A 14,360-nucleotide genomic window follows, 5' to 3' on the forward strand; every position below is an offset into this window, starting at 1 on the left:
TTGAGACAAAACCCAACAGAGAGAGAGAAACAGGATAACGGTTTGCCGTTTTAATTATGACTAACTCAACAAGTTGATTTTAATTATGGATCCAGATATAAAGTGCCGGCGGCGAGTACACAGGATTATTGGTCCCCAACAGCCTTTCCTCTGTTTCGCTCTCAGACCATCCATCTGTGCATTCACGGCAGTCAAAATAGCATTAGCGGGCAAGCCCCCAATGAGCAGGAGCAGGGTTTAAAGGTGGATTAGCACTTGGAAACAAGAGCAGGCACGAATCATTGTATTATTGTGAGTTTTCCTTGTTACAGGTCCTTCCTGACATTGATAAATCCTCCTCCATTGTGTTGTGCTGAGTTGAACTGATTCGTATCAGAAGACCCAGCTGTGTACCAGGCCCTCGGTAATATTCCATCTCGATAAAAGCGTAAATGTTTCCGGGGTTAACGCTCAACACGCGGCCAGTGTGTGCAAACACATCGACACAGAACGGGGGGGGGGGGGGACATTTCCCGTCGGCCACTCGAACCGCAACCGGGAACCCCATTCCCGCGACGCTGCGGTCGTTCCCCTTGTGAGCCCGTGCAGGTTGCCGTGACGACAGGTCCAGCGCTTTGGGGGTACGTACGCGTGGTGACCGTGGCGGTGACCGGCTGGCTCCGGCCCTGGTCCCTGAGGGCCACCAGGTTGACGGTGTACTCCTCCCCGGGACGCAGGCCGCTCTGCAGGAAGGAGGTGATGGTGCTGGGCAGCTGAGCCGTCATTCCCCCGTCGTTGTCCTGGAGGTGGAGGGGGAAACACACAGGTCCATCACTGTTGGGGCTGGTTGGTTAAAGACAGCGTTTCGGTGTGTGTCAATAAGACACACGGACGGACTTGTGAGGAGTTAACTTCCAAAAACATATCTCAGTTTGACACATATATTTTAATAAATCCTATTTTTTAAATTGTGCATTACAGCTATTATCATGTGGATAATAGTACATCAATAAATGTCACCAATGAAAATGCTTTTTAAAGTTTTCTAGCAAATACATGGATTACAAGGGATTCAATATTTTGGATGACAAGGAACATTTTGTAAAAGCGGTGGTCGATATGCCATTGCTGCCATTAGTACAGCTATCCTCAAAAGAAGAGAGTTTTCAATGGACTTCCTAACACCAGAAAGAATATTCTGCTGTCACATAAACACTGCTGTTTCAGCTTTCCAGAATCCTGCATCGTGAAATCTTTATTTAAAAGATCGAAACATGTTGCAAATTGCTCATCCAATGGGTTCCGTCCGCAATTAGTGGCACAATCAATTTGATGACTGCAACGAGAAAACCATCAAGGAACGCCGTTAAACTCACTAAATGTTGGTCGTAATTACTGTGGCTCTAAAAAATGAGAAATCCCCATTATATTAGAGTGTAATAGTACGTGGACGGTGATTGCGGCATAATCATCTTCAACGGTTTTATTTTGTATAATTATAAAATGAACTGCTTGTTCAATTCTGCGGTCTTCTCCAAATGCCTCAATTTCCATATTCTTCCGATTAAGGCTTCCACTTTTTAAATACTTTTGAAAGTTTTGTTTTGTTTCTTTATTTACCATCAGAATGAAAATCGTACTGTTAAAAGCCGTCGTGCAGTAATAAAAACCTTTGGTGAATATTTAAAGATTGCGTGAAAAGTGATGCTCTGTATAATGTGTTTTACTTCTCATGATAAGATAGCCCCTGGTCTATTGCTACAAGGCCATAAGAGGGCCTTGTAAACTAAGCAGCCAGCCCTCAGGTTCAGCATCAACGATAGCTTTCTCCTAGACACACACACACACTCATGCAGCATGCATCGATGCATCAACCAGACACAGACACTTTCTACTTCCTATATTTCACTCTCTCTCTGTTTCTGTCTCACTCTCTCAATCTCTCGCTCTCTTATTGAGTCATTCTTTATCATGGCCTTTCACTTTTGCTTGTCCATCAGTCTCTGTTTATCCATCTCTCTCTCTCTCTCTCTCTCTCTCTCTCTCTCTCTCTCTCTCTCTCTCTCTCTCTCTCTCTCTCTCTCTCTCTCTCTCTCTCTCTCTCTCTCTCTCTCTCTCTCTCTCTCTCTCTCTCTCTCTCTCTCTCTCTCTCTCTCTCCCTCTCCATCTCTCTCTCACGTAGCACTGTCTGCCTTATCTCTCTGTTTTGCTGGAAAGTGAGTTCCATGTTTGTCCCCATTGGCCGAAAGCTTTTATGGCTAGTTCCATTACGAGATTGTCAAAATTCACAATCCCATTGCCGGATGTAATCCGCAGGGGGCTGAACTGCAGTCTCCTAATATGATTTCCCCCGGGGCTGGCGGTGGTTGGAGGGGATGAGAGAGGGATGAAAAAAGGACAACAAAAAGAAAAACATGAGAAAAAGAACAAGGTTTCTGACAACAGTGGAAGCGGAGGTGAGATGTAAGAAAGGGTTAATCCCGCCATTGGTCTCTCTTTCTTTCCCTAATACTTCACTTTGCATTTGCAAACTTTTCTTTTCGAGTTTGAATTCTATTTTCTTTTTCCTTTTAAATAAGAGCAAGCACCAAAGAATACCAAAGTGTCAGAGTTAAGCTGCCGACGCTGAACCAACCAAAGGATACCTTCTCTGGAGAGAACCTTAAAGAAGAAAACCAATTACTTTGAGAGGGGCCGAGATTAGAGTGCTGGGAGTACCTAGAGTTTACTGATGGAATGAAACAGAAAGGTTTTGGACTCGCCTTCTGCCTTTGAGCAGGCTACTGTTATGGTTCTCGCGGAGGGTTGGTCCTTGAGAAGGATTTAATGGCTCATCCACTTAATAGCCAATAAGCTTTATACAATCCACTTATCTAATTTGGTATGGGGTTCATGTTGAATAGATCCCAAGAAAATGCATCCATTGCAGCTGCCGTTAGAGCAGTGCGACATGGCTTGACTGAGTACTAGCCAGAAATCGTAGAAATATGTTTCCTACGCTCAGGAGACTTAATGTTTGAAAAGGCACGGAGTAGTAATTGCGAGTTATTGGTGTGCGTGCAGCCTTGCTGCAGGGTATTTGTGGGTGTATGTTCGAGATGCAAGATTTCAGAAGGTGTGGGTGTGGGTGTAGCTCTCTCTCTCTCTCTCTTGCTCTCTCTCGCTCTCTCTCGCTCTCTCTCTCACACAGACACACACACACACACACACACACACACACACACACACACACACACACACACACACACACACACACACACACACACACACACACACACACACAACCCCACTGTCCATCCCCCACCATTCTCAATGGTGGGGGTGGACGGTTTGTGTGCTTGTGTTCAAATACACTGTCTGCAGTCACCTCCTCACCTTTGGGATGAAACTGATCTCCCATCCATCGAAGGAGTAGTAGAAGGGCTGCCACTGGACCTCCACCGTGGTCTCGGTGATGGATTTGAAGAGTAAACCGTTGGGGTTGGAGAGATCTACAGAGGTAGCCAGAGATGTATTACTGGTCCTCAGCGCTCATCAATCAGCGCTCCGTCTCTCTCTCTCCGGCGGTGTACAGCTGGCTTCCCCGCTCTCCTCCTCACCCCTCTCCTCAGCCCTCTCCGCCCTTGCCTTCTCCTGCACAGCGCACACTATTTTACCTTCCCCTGCGTTTTGTCCTCTTGTTTCCTGCTGTGTTTTTGGCTGTTTTCTGTCTACATTTTTCTTTCAGTTTGTCCGTCAGTCTTACTGCCTTTAGGTTATTTTTTTCTTTGTAGATGGTTCATTTCTGAATTGATTCCTTTATATATTCTTCATGACTTGGTTGAGTTCTGATTAAAACTATACGCGTTTTCTAATCCGACATGATTGCCCTGAGCTGGCCTCATTACTCTGAAATAAATTGATCTGACGCATGAGAGATTCTATTAATCTGACGGACGTATTAGAATAACGTGTCATTTGAAGATAGAACTAGGCAAAATATTAATACACATATAATTATGTAATCACGATGATGAAGTCAAATGAGGAGAAACCTATTATTTCTGAAAGTGTGGTTGATTATCTTTTTCGCTACAAAGTCTGGTGATTTGAAAGCGATTTGATGTCATGACAACAAAGCCAGAATGAACACCGCCGACCGAATGGGGGTGTGTGCATGGAAATGTTTTCTTCATTTCTTCCTCTACGCACAGAGGAGGTGATGAAGGAGTGTGGGAGTGAGTTTGTGGAGAGAGAGTGACATCGATCTTTTTCTTTCGTCTACACCGGCCGAGGTGTTGATGCCATCACGGCGTATTGAAAACTGTCATCATCTGTTATCAAATGCATACGTTTTCTTGTGTGTGTGTGTGTGTCTGTGTGTGTGTGTGTGTGTGTGTGTGTGTGTGTGTGTGTGTGTGTGTGTGTGTGTGTGTGTGTGTGTGTGTGTGTGTGTGTGTGCATAACTGTGTGGTTGTGCTTGTTTGTGTATATGTGTGTATATATGTGCGTGTGTTTGTGTGTCCGTGTGTGTGTGGGTGTGCGCTTCATGGTGTGTGTGTGTGTGTGCGCATGTGTGTCCATGTGTGTGTGTGTGTGTGTGTGTGTGTGTGTGTGTGTGTGTGTGTGTGTGTGTGTGGATAGAGTGAGAGGGGTAGAGAGTACGATCCAAGTGATGGGATATCCTGTCTTGCTATTGATTTGCTCCGGGGCGTGATGGAGAGATTGAGCATTGAAGGTGAGCCTGGTTGTGTAGTAAGTCGATGTTACAATCTCTATTTTACTGAACACGGTCCTTGGTTGTACCGCACATCTCTCTCTCTCTCTCTCTCTCTCTCTCTCTCTCTCTCTCTCTCTCTCTCTCTCTCTCTCTCTCTCTCTCTCTCTCTCTCTCTCTCTCTCTCTCTCTCTCTCTCTCTCTCTCTCTCTCTCTCTCTTACACGTGGACACGGTGATGCTGCTGGGCACGCTGATGCTGTTGTTGATGACGGCGAACACGTTGATGTTGTACTCCACGCCGGCGCCCAGCTCCGAGATCAAGCAGCTAGTGCTGTTCCCCGGAAGCCTCAGCTCCAGCTCCACGCCTGGGGACCGGCGAAGACCCCCCCCCGGTGAGACCCTCACAGACAGACAGACTGACTGACACAGACAGACAGACAGACAGACAGACAGACAGACAGACAGACAGACAGACAGACAGACAGACAGACAGACGGGTGGGAGATGGACGGACGTACTGATAGGCAGACGGATGGACAGGAACGGACAGACATGCAGACAGACGGAGAGATAGACAGAGAGACGGACAGACAGACAGAGAGATAGACCGATTGACAGGTAGATTGATGGATAGATGGGTGGATGTGAGTGATTGAGTGACAGGCGGACAGACAGACATGCAGACAAACAGATATGCAGACAGACAAACCGACAGACAGATAGAGAGGCAGACAGACAGACAACCCGACAGACCGACAGACCGACAGACCGACAGACAGACAGACAGACAGACAGACAGACAGACAGACAGACAGACAGACAGACAGACAGACAGACAGACAGACAGACAGACAGACAAACCGACAGGCAGATAGAGAGGCAGACAGACAGACAACCCGACAGACCGACAGACCGACAGACTGACAGACAGTCAGACAGACAGACAGACAGACAGACAGACAGACAGACAGGCAGGCAGGCAGACAGACAGACAGACAGACAGACAGACAGACAGACAGACAGGCAGGCAGGCAGGCAGGCAGGCAGGCAGACAGACAGACAGACAGACAGACTGGCTATGCCCACCTCCAGGGCTGCTGGGGGCGTAGGTCAACAGGAAGTCGGTGAGTACGGCGGATCCCTCCCACTCCAGCTCTATGGTGCGCTCGGTCACACCGCGCACACGCACGTTCATGACAGCTGCCACTGCGGAGAGGGGACAGCACCAGAATGTGGGGTCAAAGGTCGGTACAGCAGCGGTGTTATTAATGAATGAACTGTTGGTGATTAACACAAGTGATGAGAGGGAATTGATTTCAATAACATCCTAACAAGAGACATGGGGCTCACTGCCTGTTGGTTGGGAGGATAGGATTGACAGACAGACATATAGTAAGACAGCAAAGACAGGAAGACAGTCAGTCAGATAGAAAGACAGTCAGAGATACAGACGGACATATATTCAGTTGGAGAGACGGAGAGTCAGACCGACAGACAGACAGTCGCTAGAACTGAGAAACACACCTCACAGGCCAGGCGAAGGAACTGACATTTTAATTCAATTGATTCAAGAATGATTGCATTAATTATGTATGATGTGTGAGGGCGCGTGTCTGTGTGTGTGTGCGTGAGTATGAGCGTGTCTATATATGTGTATGTGAGAGACAGATAGAGAGAGCCAGGAGGAGGGAGCTCATAGTCTATCTTCTCTAAGCCCAGAGCCACAAGCCTGTTAAAGTATATTTTACCATATCGGCACTGAAATTATCGTTATTCTAATCCTGATTGACGATGACTCAATCCTCTGCTGCCCACCTGATAAAGGGAGAGAGAGAGAGAGAGAGAGAGAGAGAGAGAGAGAGAGAGAGAGAGAGAGAGAGAGAGAGAGAGAGAGAGAGAGAGAGAGAGACAGATACAGAGAGACAGAGACAGAGAGTGAGAGAGAGAGTGATAGTGAGGGAGAGAGAGACAGTGAGGGAGAGTAAGAGAGAGAGAGAGAGAGAGAGAGAGAGAGAGAGAGAGAGAGAGAGAGAGAGAGAGAGAGAGAGAGAGAGAGAGAGAGAGAGAGAGAGAGAGTAAGAGAGAGAGAGAGAGAGAGAGAGAGAGAGAGAGAGAGAGAGAGAGAGAGAGAGAGAGAGAGAGAGAGAGAGAGACGAGTGTATACACTTTTTTAACGACGTCAAGCCGGCTTATACGACCTGCAGCTTTTATGCGTAGGGGGGGAAAAAAATAACCCACTCACAACGCACACGACAGCAGGTGGCCTATTGAGCACACCCCGCAATCAGCACCCACCGGGTGGGCATGGGCCTCCCAGCCTGGCAAGTAGCTCACGGCAACAGTCACTCACTGCACGAGTGTGTGTGCGTGCACCTGTGTGCCTGGGTGCGTGTGCACGTGTGTGTGTGGGTGCGTGTGTCTGTGAGAACATGAGCGTGAGAGACATTGACATTCACACAGGGCAAAGTAGAGAAGAGCACCGAGCCATAAACCTGAGCACTGCCGCTGAATGCAAATAGGCAGGCGGCGGTAGAAACACACATATGAGCCCCCAGAGGCTGCCCCCCCCCCGTCCCCGTCCCTTCCCAGGCAATGGGACGGGACGGGACGGGACGGGGGGGGGAGGGGGGCAGAGGACAGGTGAGGAGCCGGCCGGGGGTAAAAAGGGAGGATGAATAAGATGGGAACCCAAATGTTGTCTGCAGGATGAAAATAGTCAGCGGAAAACAGCCGTGGTTGCGGGACAACCCGAGAAGAGATGAGCAAGGTAAGAGGAGTAATGGTGGGAGACGGTGGGAAATATGAGAGACAGATGGTTAGCTGAGAGGAGAAATAACAGCTAATATATACGACACAGAAACAGACTAGCAGCGGCAACACATTACCGAGCCAGAAGTAGGGGAGAGGAAACACAAACACACACACACACACACACACACACACACACAGAGATACAAAGATACACACACACACACACCCACGTAAGCGAATACACAGACAAAAACAAACACACACAATCACACACACACATACGCATAGACAAATAAGTAAGCACATGGACACAAACACGCACAAATATATACACAACCACAGACACACACACGCTCACATACACATACACAAGCACACACACACACACGATAATACACACACATAAAGCGATACTAGGAGTGCAACAACTTGTTTAACAGCTATTTTTCCGCTCTGCATCTCCAGGTAATTCCATAAGGTGTGTGTGTGTGTGTGTGTGTGTGTGTGTGTGTGTGTGTGTGTGTGTGTGTGTGTGTGTGTGTGTGTGTGTGTGTGTGTGTGTGTGTGTGTGTGTGTGTGTGTGGGGGCTTGTGTATACGATGCAGACACTAACTCAAACACACACATGCACACACACACACACCCCATCATATACACACACATACACACACTCACTCACTCACACACTCATACACTACACACACACTCATATACACACACACACACTCATATACACACACATACACACACTCATACACATACACACACACACTCATATACACACACAAACACACACACATACACACACACACATACACACACGCTCGCTGGGCAGATGGGCCCTCACAGCTTCCTCACTCCATAGCACTGGCCTCACAAACTACACCCAACAAATAACAAGGGTGAGGAAAATGGAAGTAGAAGGGGAAAAAAAACAACGATTTTTCCTTCAGTATGTTTCCCCTACGCTCCTTCTCTCTCTCTCCCTCTCTCCCTCCCTCCCTCCCTCCACCTCTTCCTTCCTCCCCCTCTCCCTCCCTCTCTGACATGAGTAGGAGGGAGGGGATCTGGAGGAGGGCGGGAGATTATCTGAAGAGATGAGAAGGAGGGAGTGATTGACAGGGAAGGGGAAGACGACTGGCAGGATGAGCTGCTCAGAAAGACTCCAACACCCAGAGCAGCAGCGGTGCACATTTCCCAGCGGGGCCTTTTTTAAACACTTCACCAACGTTTCTTTGAAGTGCCGCTCAGCAGGGGGTCAGACAAGGTCAGCGCCTCTGAGTTCCTGATGTAACCGTTTGAAAAACTACAGATTTGTTTTTGGGGAATGGTAATTTTGTTTTGTAAGAGTTTGAGCTGAATAGAAAACGCTCAGCGATAAATAGAAACAATATGACTACTTTGTTTTGTAATTCCACCGCTGCACATCCCCTGTGAACCGCTGTGTGGATCTGTGTGTGTGTGTGTGTGTGTGTGTGTGTGTGTGTGTGTGTGTGTGTGTGTGTGTGTGTGTGTGTGTGTGTGTGTGTGTGTGTGTATGTGTGTGTATGTGCCGGTGTGTGCGTTTGTACGTGTATGTTGTGTGTGCATGTCTCTGTCTGTGTGCGTGTTTATGTCTTTGTGCATCTGCGTATGTGTGTATCTGTCTATGTTCATCTGTCTGCGTGTGTATCGTGTGTTTGTATGTGCATGTATCTAACTATGTGTGTGAGTGTATCTGTCTGTGTGCCTGTCTCTGTGTGCGTGTGGTTTTTTGTGTGTGTGTCTGTGTGCGTGCGTGCATGCATGCGTGCGTGCGTGCGTGCGTGCGTGCGTGCGTGCGTGCGTGCGTGCGTGCGTGCGTGCGTGTGCGCCTATAGACTCAGCCTGAGGTCCATGAGAATCGAGCAGCGATACGGCCTTGTCTTGTTTACAGGTTAGGACCCCACATTAACTCGGCCGGAATGTGAAGCACAACATTTAAACTGTTGTGAATTATTAATCCCCAGCACTGGGTTTATTTACTTAGACTAAATAAAGTACTTAAAAGGCCTTTTCCAGTATTTATTCATGCCATGTGGCAGGAATAACTCGGCTCGCGCTGCTGGTAGGAGATCATGATTTTTGACTAATATATTCGGGCAACCCGGGAAATGAATATCATAAAATATCACCGATATCACGAATTTAGAAACCCAAACAATTTCTAATGTATCATCCAAATAATCACTGGTAATATACCGTCAGACAAGCGCGACAACCAGAATAGTGTCGGCTCTGCACATTTCCACCTGACGCAGATTTAAATTGGGTAAAAATATATATTGTACACACACCAAAAAAGATCATTCCAGCCCGGCTCCATATAGCACCCTGTCACACAGCCACATCCTATATCGAGCTAAGACGAGCTGTTGCTGCCAGGACAGCTGACACGATTATAAATTAGATGCGCCGACCGCCGCGAGCCATCTGCCAAGCTGTGGAGTCGAGACCAGGAAAAAAGAAAGAAAGAAGAGTGCACAAACATCTGATCTGATATCGCCCCTCGAAAAGTAGGCTGATACCGCTGGCCTCAGCGAGCAGCAACAGACGAGCATCAGACGCACCTAATAGACCCATCCCCCCCCCCCCCGTCCCAACTGCACCCCGTCTCCTCCCCGCCCAGCATCCCCCCCCCCCCCCCGATCTAGGCCGCCCGTCTGATTCTTGTTCTGGTCCCGAGAGCCTATGAGGAGGTAGAGTCCCCCTTAATGGAGACAGCACCTGGGCGACGGCGGAGGAGGGGGAGGAGGGGCTGGCTGATACAATGGAAGTGCTGAGCAGGAGGCTCACCGCGCTGTTCTGTTTTATGTGCGTCTCGGATAATGAGGTATTAGGTTGGCTCTCGGTTGGGAACGAGCATCGGAGGATAGACTGTTTTTTTTCGTAAATGGAGGGGTTGTGATGCGAGGACGTTGTGGTGTGAAGTGGGTGTGGTTGAGGTCGGATACAGGGGGGGGGGGGGGGGGGGGGGGGGGGGGGGGCTGGATCGCAGCTGTGGGTGGGGAGCCTAATGAGGCGATGGCTATATACTCATGTACGTTGTGCTCTCCCTTCCATTGAGGCTGGGTCTCCAGGCGCGGAAAACAGCAGATGTAACACCATTACGTTCTGATCATTTTAAATTAATAAGCAAGTGGAGGATTATTGGTCTGGCTGTCCTTCCTAAACCCTGTGGTAGCCTACCTGGCTACAGCGACAAAACATGCTAACGCAGGAGCAATGAAGGCCATGACATGTGACACGACGAGACATAGCAAAACATGCTAGAGCAGGAGCAACAAGGCCATGACATGTGACATAGGAAAACATGCTAGAATTGGAGAGGCAAAAGCCATGACATGTGACATGAGACATAGCTACATTGTGTATGATTGAAGAACAATCGGAAAGTTTGAATAAGATAAAGTATTTTACGTTCAGTCTTTTCGAAAGCCGAGATATTTGAGAAATTCCGTTTTTGGAGACGCTAGGCAAAGTCAGTGAGACACGTCGGCATGCATAATCAGAGCCACTAAAGGTTAGTTTTCGGGAGCCACTGACTGAAGACTATTTAGATGGATCTGGCCTGCAGTCATGAAGTCACATTAGGCCTAATCAGTTTGTTATTACACCAGGCAGGGAAGACCGATGAACTGAAACCTTGATTGAATGCGGAGTGCAAATAATAAGTGGGAGGATCAGCGATGCATTCAGCATGGTCACCACATCACTAGCCCCGAGCAATGCTAAAGGTTTTTACAATTACACTTAATACGTACGCTAATTTATTTAAATCACGACAACCTGTGTTCCTCGTTTGTTCGACACGTGGAAATAGTTGTAAGTATACCACCAATTGTTATTAATAATAATTCATTGTTGTGGACTTTATTCATTTTACCTACATGGTGTTGTCCTCAGAAGCACCCACAGTTGTGTTCACAGTTTGTAGACATGCAGGTCACATATTTTTAGGACACAGCAGAAGGGCGTTTAAGTTCAATAGGAGATTGACATCTGGCATTTTGTCCGAGGCATTTTTTTATTCTAGCTAGTTTTTTGGGGGTTTGCTTGTTTGCCAAAAGTCAATGTCATGGAAGTGATGCAGAGCATATCATGAACCGATGCAATGGTGTCTCTCTCACACAAATACATACGCACACAAAAACACACACACACGCAGACACACAAAGACACAAACGCATACACACACATGCACGCATACGCACTTGCAGACAGAAACACAGATGAACGCAGAAACGTGCAGACACACACGTACACGCATGCACGCACACTGAAACACGCAAACACGCAGATACACACACACATGTCTGAATGCAAATGAGCATCCTGATCCTGCTGTCGTACAATCCAGATACTAAAGATATGATCGCAAATAAATATTCCCTCCAATTTCTACTTTGCCATTTTAGAGAAGCGGCATTGCAAAATGGCCAATTCAAATACCATTCTGTCGTCGCATAGACGGAAAATCAATTTCTGTTCAGCAGCCAATTATTATGCCTGTTGAATGGCTACCCGATTCTGATCGAAACTACGATTGCCAGTCCTCCAACGGCTGGGATGGGCCATGAATGGCAGTGAGAGGAACTCAGTGTTCCCTGAGAGACGCAGTAGTGTCAGCCATGGCCTGTTTCCTAAGTGTCTGTGTCTGTAGTGTGAATAGACATAGCAAAACATCCTGTTTGTCATCCAAATAATCACAATTCTGTTCATTGTAAAGTATGAATGTTTTATGTCAGGATGCATTATATTTTAAATGAACATTGTTGTGGTTCCCTTTGGGAACAAAGTTTGGTGACAGAAGTAATACAGCAACACGTGGAAGACGTGAAAAAAAAAATGACCATGGATTGTATTACCCGACTTATAAAGCACAGTTCTTTTAAGCGCTGTAGCAACACGATTGAATATTAATAAGCAGGATGCTGTGTGTTCCTGAGATAACAACATTTGAAGAATATCACGGCCATGGATAAAATTGAGAAAATAATGACTCAAGTACCTGCATTGCTAGAGCTTGCTATTGCTGTAATGTCCCTGGAAAAAAAACACAATTCCTCTGACTCATTATTTTCCATCGAGGTCGAAAATAGGGCACAACATATATTGTACCCTCCAATTCGATTCTAGGCAACACTTAAAGAGGATTCTCTGCAAATAGAGCAGCCATACACAAAAACCCAGATCTCATAATAAATAGCTATTGCCAGACTACGCAGGCGTCCTTAGAAGCAATAAATATGAAACAGAAACATAACGCGGGAGAATGTCACAGGCCTTGGAAATATTGTCGCTCTCTCTCTCTCTCTCTCTCTCTCTCTCTCTCTCTCTCTCTCTCTCTCTCTCTCTCTCTCTCTCTCTCTCTCCATCTTTCCATCTCTCTCTCTCTCTTTCCCTCCCTCCCTTCTCCATCAGCCCAATGTGTGACAGCTGTCACCGACGGCGACGGAGGGATGGAGGAGGAGGAGGAGGAGGGAGGCTGGTCTGGTGTAGGGTGTCTAATGTTTTGCCGTGTCAGCGCCCAAAACATTAGACACCCAACGACAGACCAGCAGCCACAGCCCCGGGATTACCTCAGATCCTACAGCGCTAATACGACACTCTGCATCCTCCCGGGTGGAGAGACACAGACCTTGTGACGGGTGACTCGGCCTAGCGCTACACCTGGGGTCCAATCGCTCCACCTAGGTTCCGATAGCGCTCCACAGACGCCCTCCATTTTTTTGCAATCACCCGCCTCCATTTTAAACATTACTGCACATACATCCGCAACAACAACAACAACAACAACAACAACAACAACAGCGGAAAAAAAACACCCCTTCTGGGCTGGGTTATTTCTTTCTGTGTTTTTTTTCCAGCGAGAGGGTCAAAGTTCGTTGAACCCCAAGGCCACTGTGGCGGGGAGCGGGCCATCCATCAACCGGAGAGGGCCGGTCAAGTTGTAGTGTCGGCGTGTCGGTGTGTTGTTGTGTTGCTGCGGCGGGTCCGGTCACAGTCTGTTTGGCACCCCGTGGAGGGCGAGGCGGTGGCGGAGGCGAGAGGCTCTGGCGTTCTGACACGATGAAGAGTCTAAGAGGCGCTGACAGGTGAAGGGCTGTGATCAAACAGCACCGGGGGGTGGTATGGGTTTACAGGGCTGTCACCGCATCACTGTTTCAGACCTTCATCTAACTACCACCACCGTTTGCTGGAGTCGATACCATGAATGGAGTCCATGAGTTGGTTTGATATCAGATATCTGTTGGTCAAACCTTTGCAGGAAATGATTTGATTGCATTGAAGGAGGAATATGATAAGATATGGTTGGCTTGTGGAACTTGATGTATAATGTTTAAATAAGGAATGCCTCGTAGGGATATATTTATGCGTCAAACATTTTAAACATTCATAGCATATCGTATATTCTCAAGATGTATTATTCAATTGGGATTTGATTGGCAGATTGTCACCCTTAGTATTCTGTTTGAAAATGGTTTCCCAGTAATGCTAAAATGTCGTAAATAAAACAAAAAATATATATATATATTTAAGCCCGGTAATTATGGAGACCAGCAACAGCCCACAGCATTTTCCTACCTGTCTCATTCAACCCAAGTAAAAAAACTTTACTGCCCCTGCAGTAGAAAAAAAATTAAATAAATGAACTTGGACTTGTCAAAGGTCACCCAGAACACATTGAGAATTCAGTTTGGCTCGATTATTATTCCAACTCAACAAGGTCACAAAGACAGAGTGACAACGAATGCCAACAATGCCAAGACCGGGAAACTCAACCTTAGAAGCAACGAGACAAACGCCATTTATAACACCAAAAATAATAATTACAACAAAGCAAAAACACACTTAAAAGGTAACATAATATACCACCAAGCCGTCTTGAAAATCGGCCTCTTCTGACATCA

General features: G+C 47.1%; 1 protein-coding gene across 3 annotated transcripts in view; it reads right to left on the reverse strand.

Moving 5' to 3' along the window:
* Positions 1 to 14,360, reverse strand: part of tnr (tenascin R (restrictin, janusin)) — a 129,305-nt gene that overhangs the window by 24,426 nt on the left and 90,519 nt on the right. For all 3 annotated transcript variants that reach the window (XM_030363023.1, XM_030363022.1, XM_030363024.1), the window contains exons 9-12: positions 5,764 to 5,883; positions 4,899 to 5,042; positions 3,355 to 3,470; positions 629 to 779 (exon numbers count right to left, since the gene is read on the reverse strand). In XM_030363023.1, the coding sequence (XP_030218883.1) occupies positions 629 to 779; positions 3,355 to 3,470; positions 4,899 to 5,042; positions 5,764 to 5,883 (531 nt within the window). The remainder of the gene's footprint in view (positions 1 to 628; positions 780 to 3,354; positions 3,471 to 4,898; positions 5,043 to 5,763; positions 5,884 to 14,360) is intronic.

The sequence above is a fragment of the Gadus morhua genome, chromosome 8 (assembly GCF_902167405.1).
Source record: "Gadus morhua chromosome 8, gadMor3.0, whole genome shotgun sequence".
NCBI classification, from domain to species: Eukaryota; Metazoa; Chordata; class Actinopteri; order Gadiformes; family Gadidae; genus Gadus; species Gadus morhua.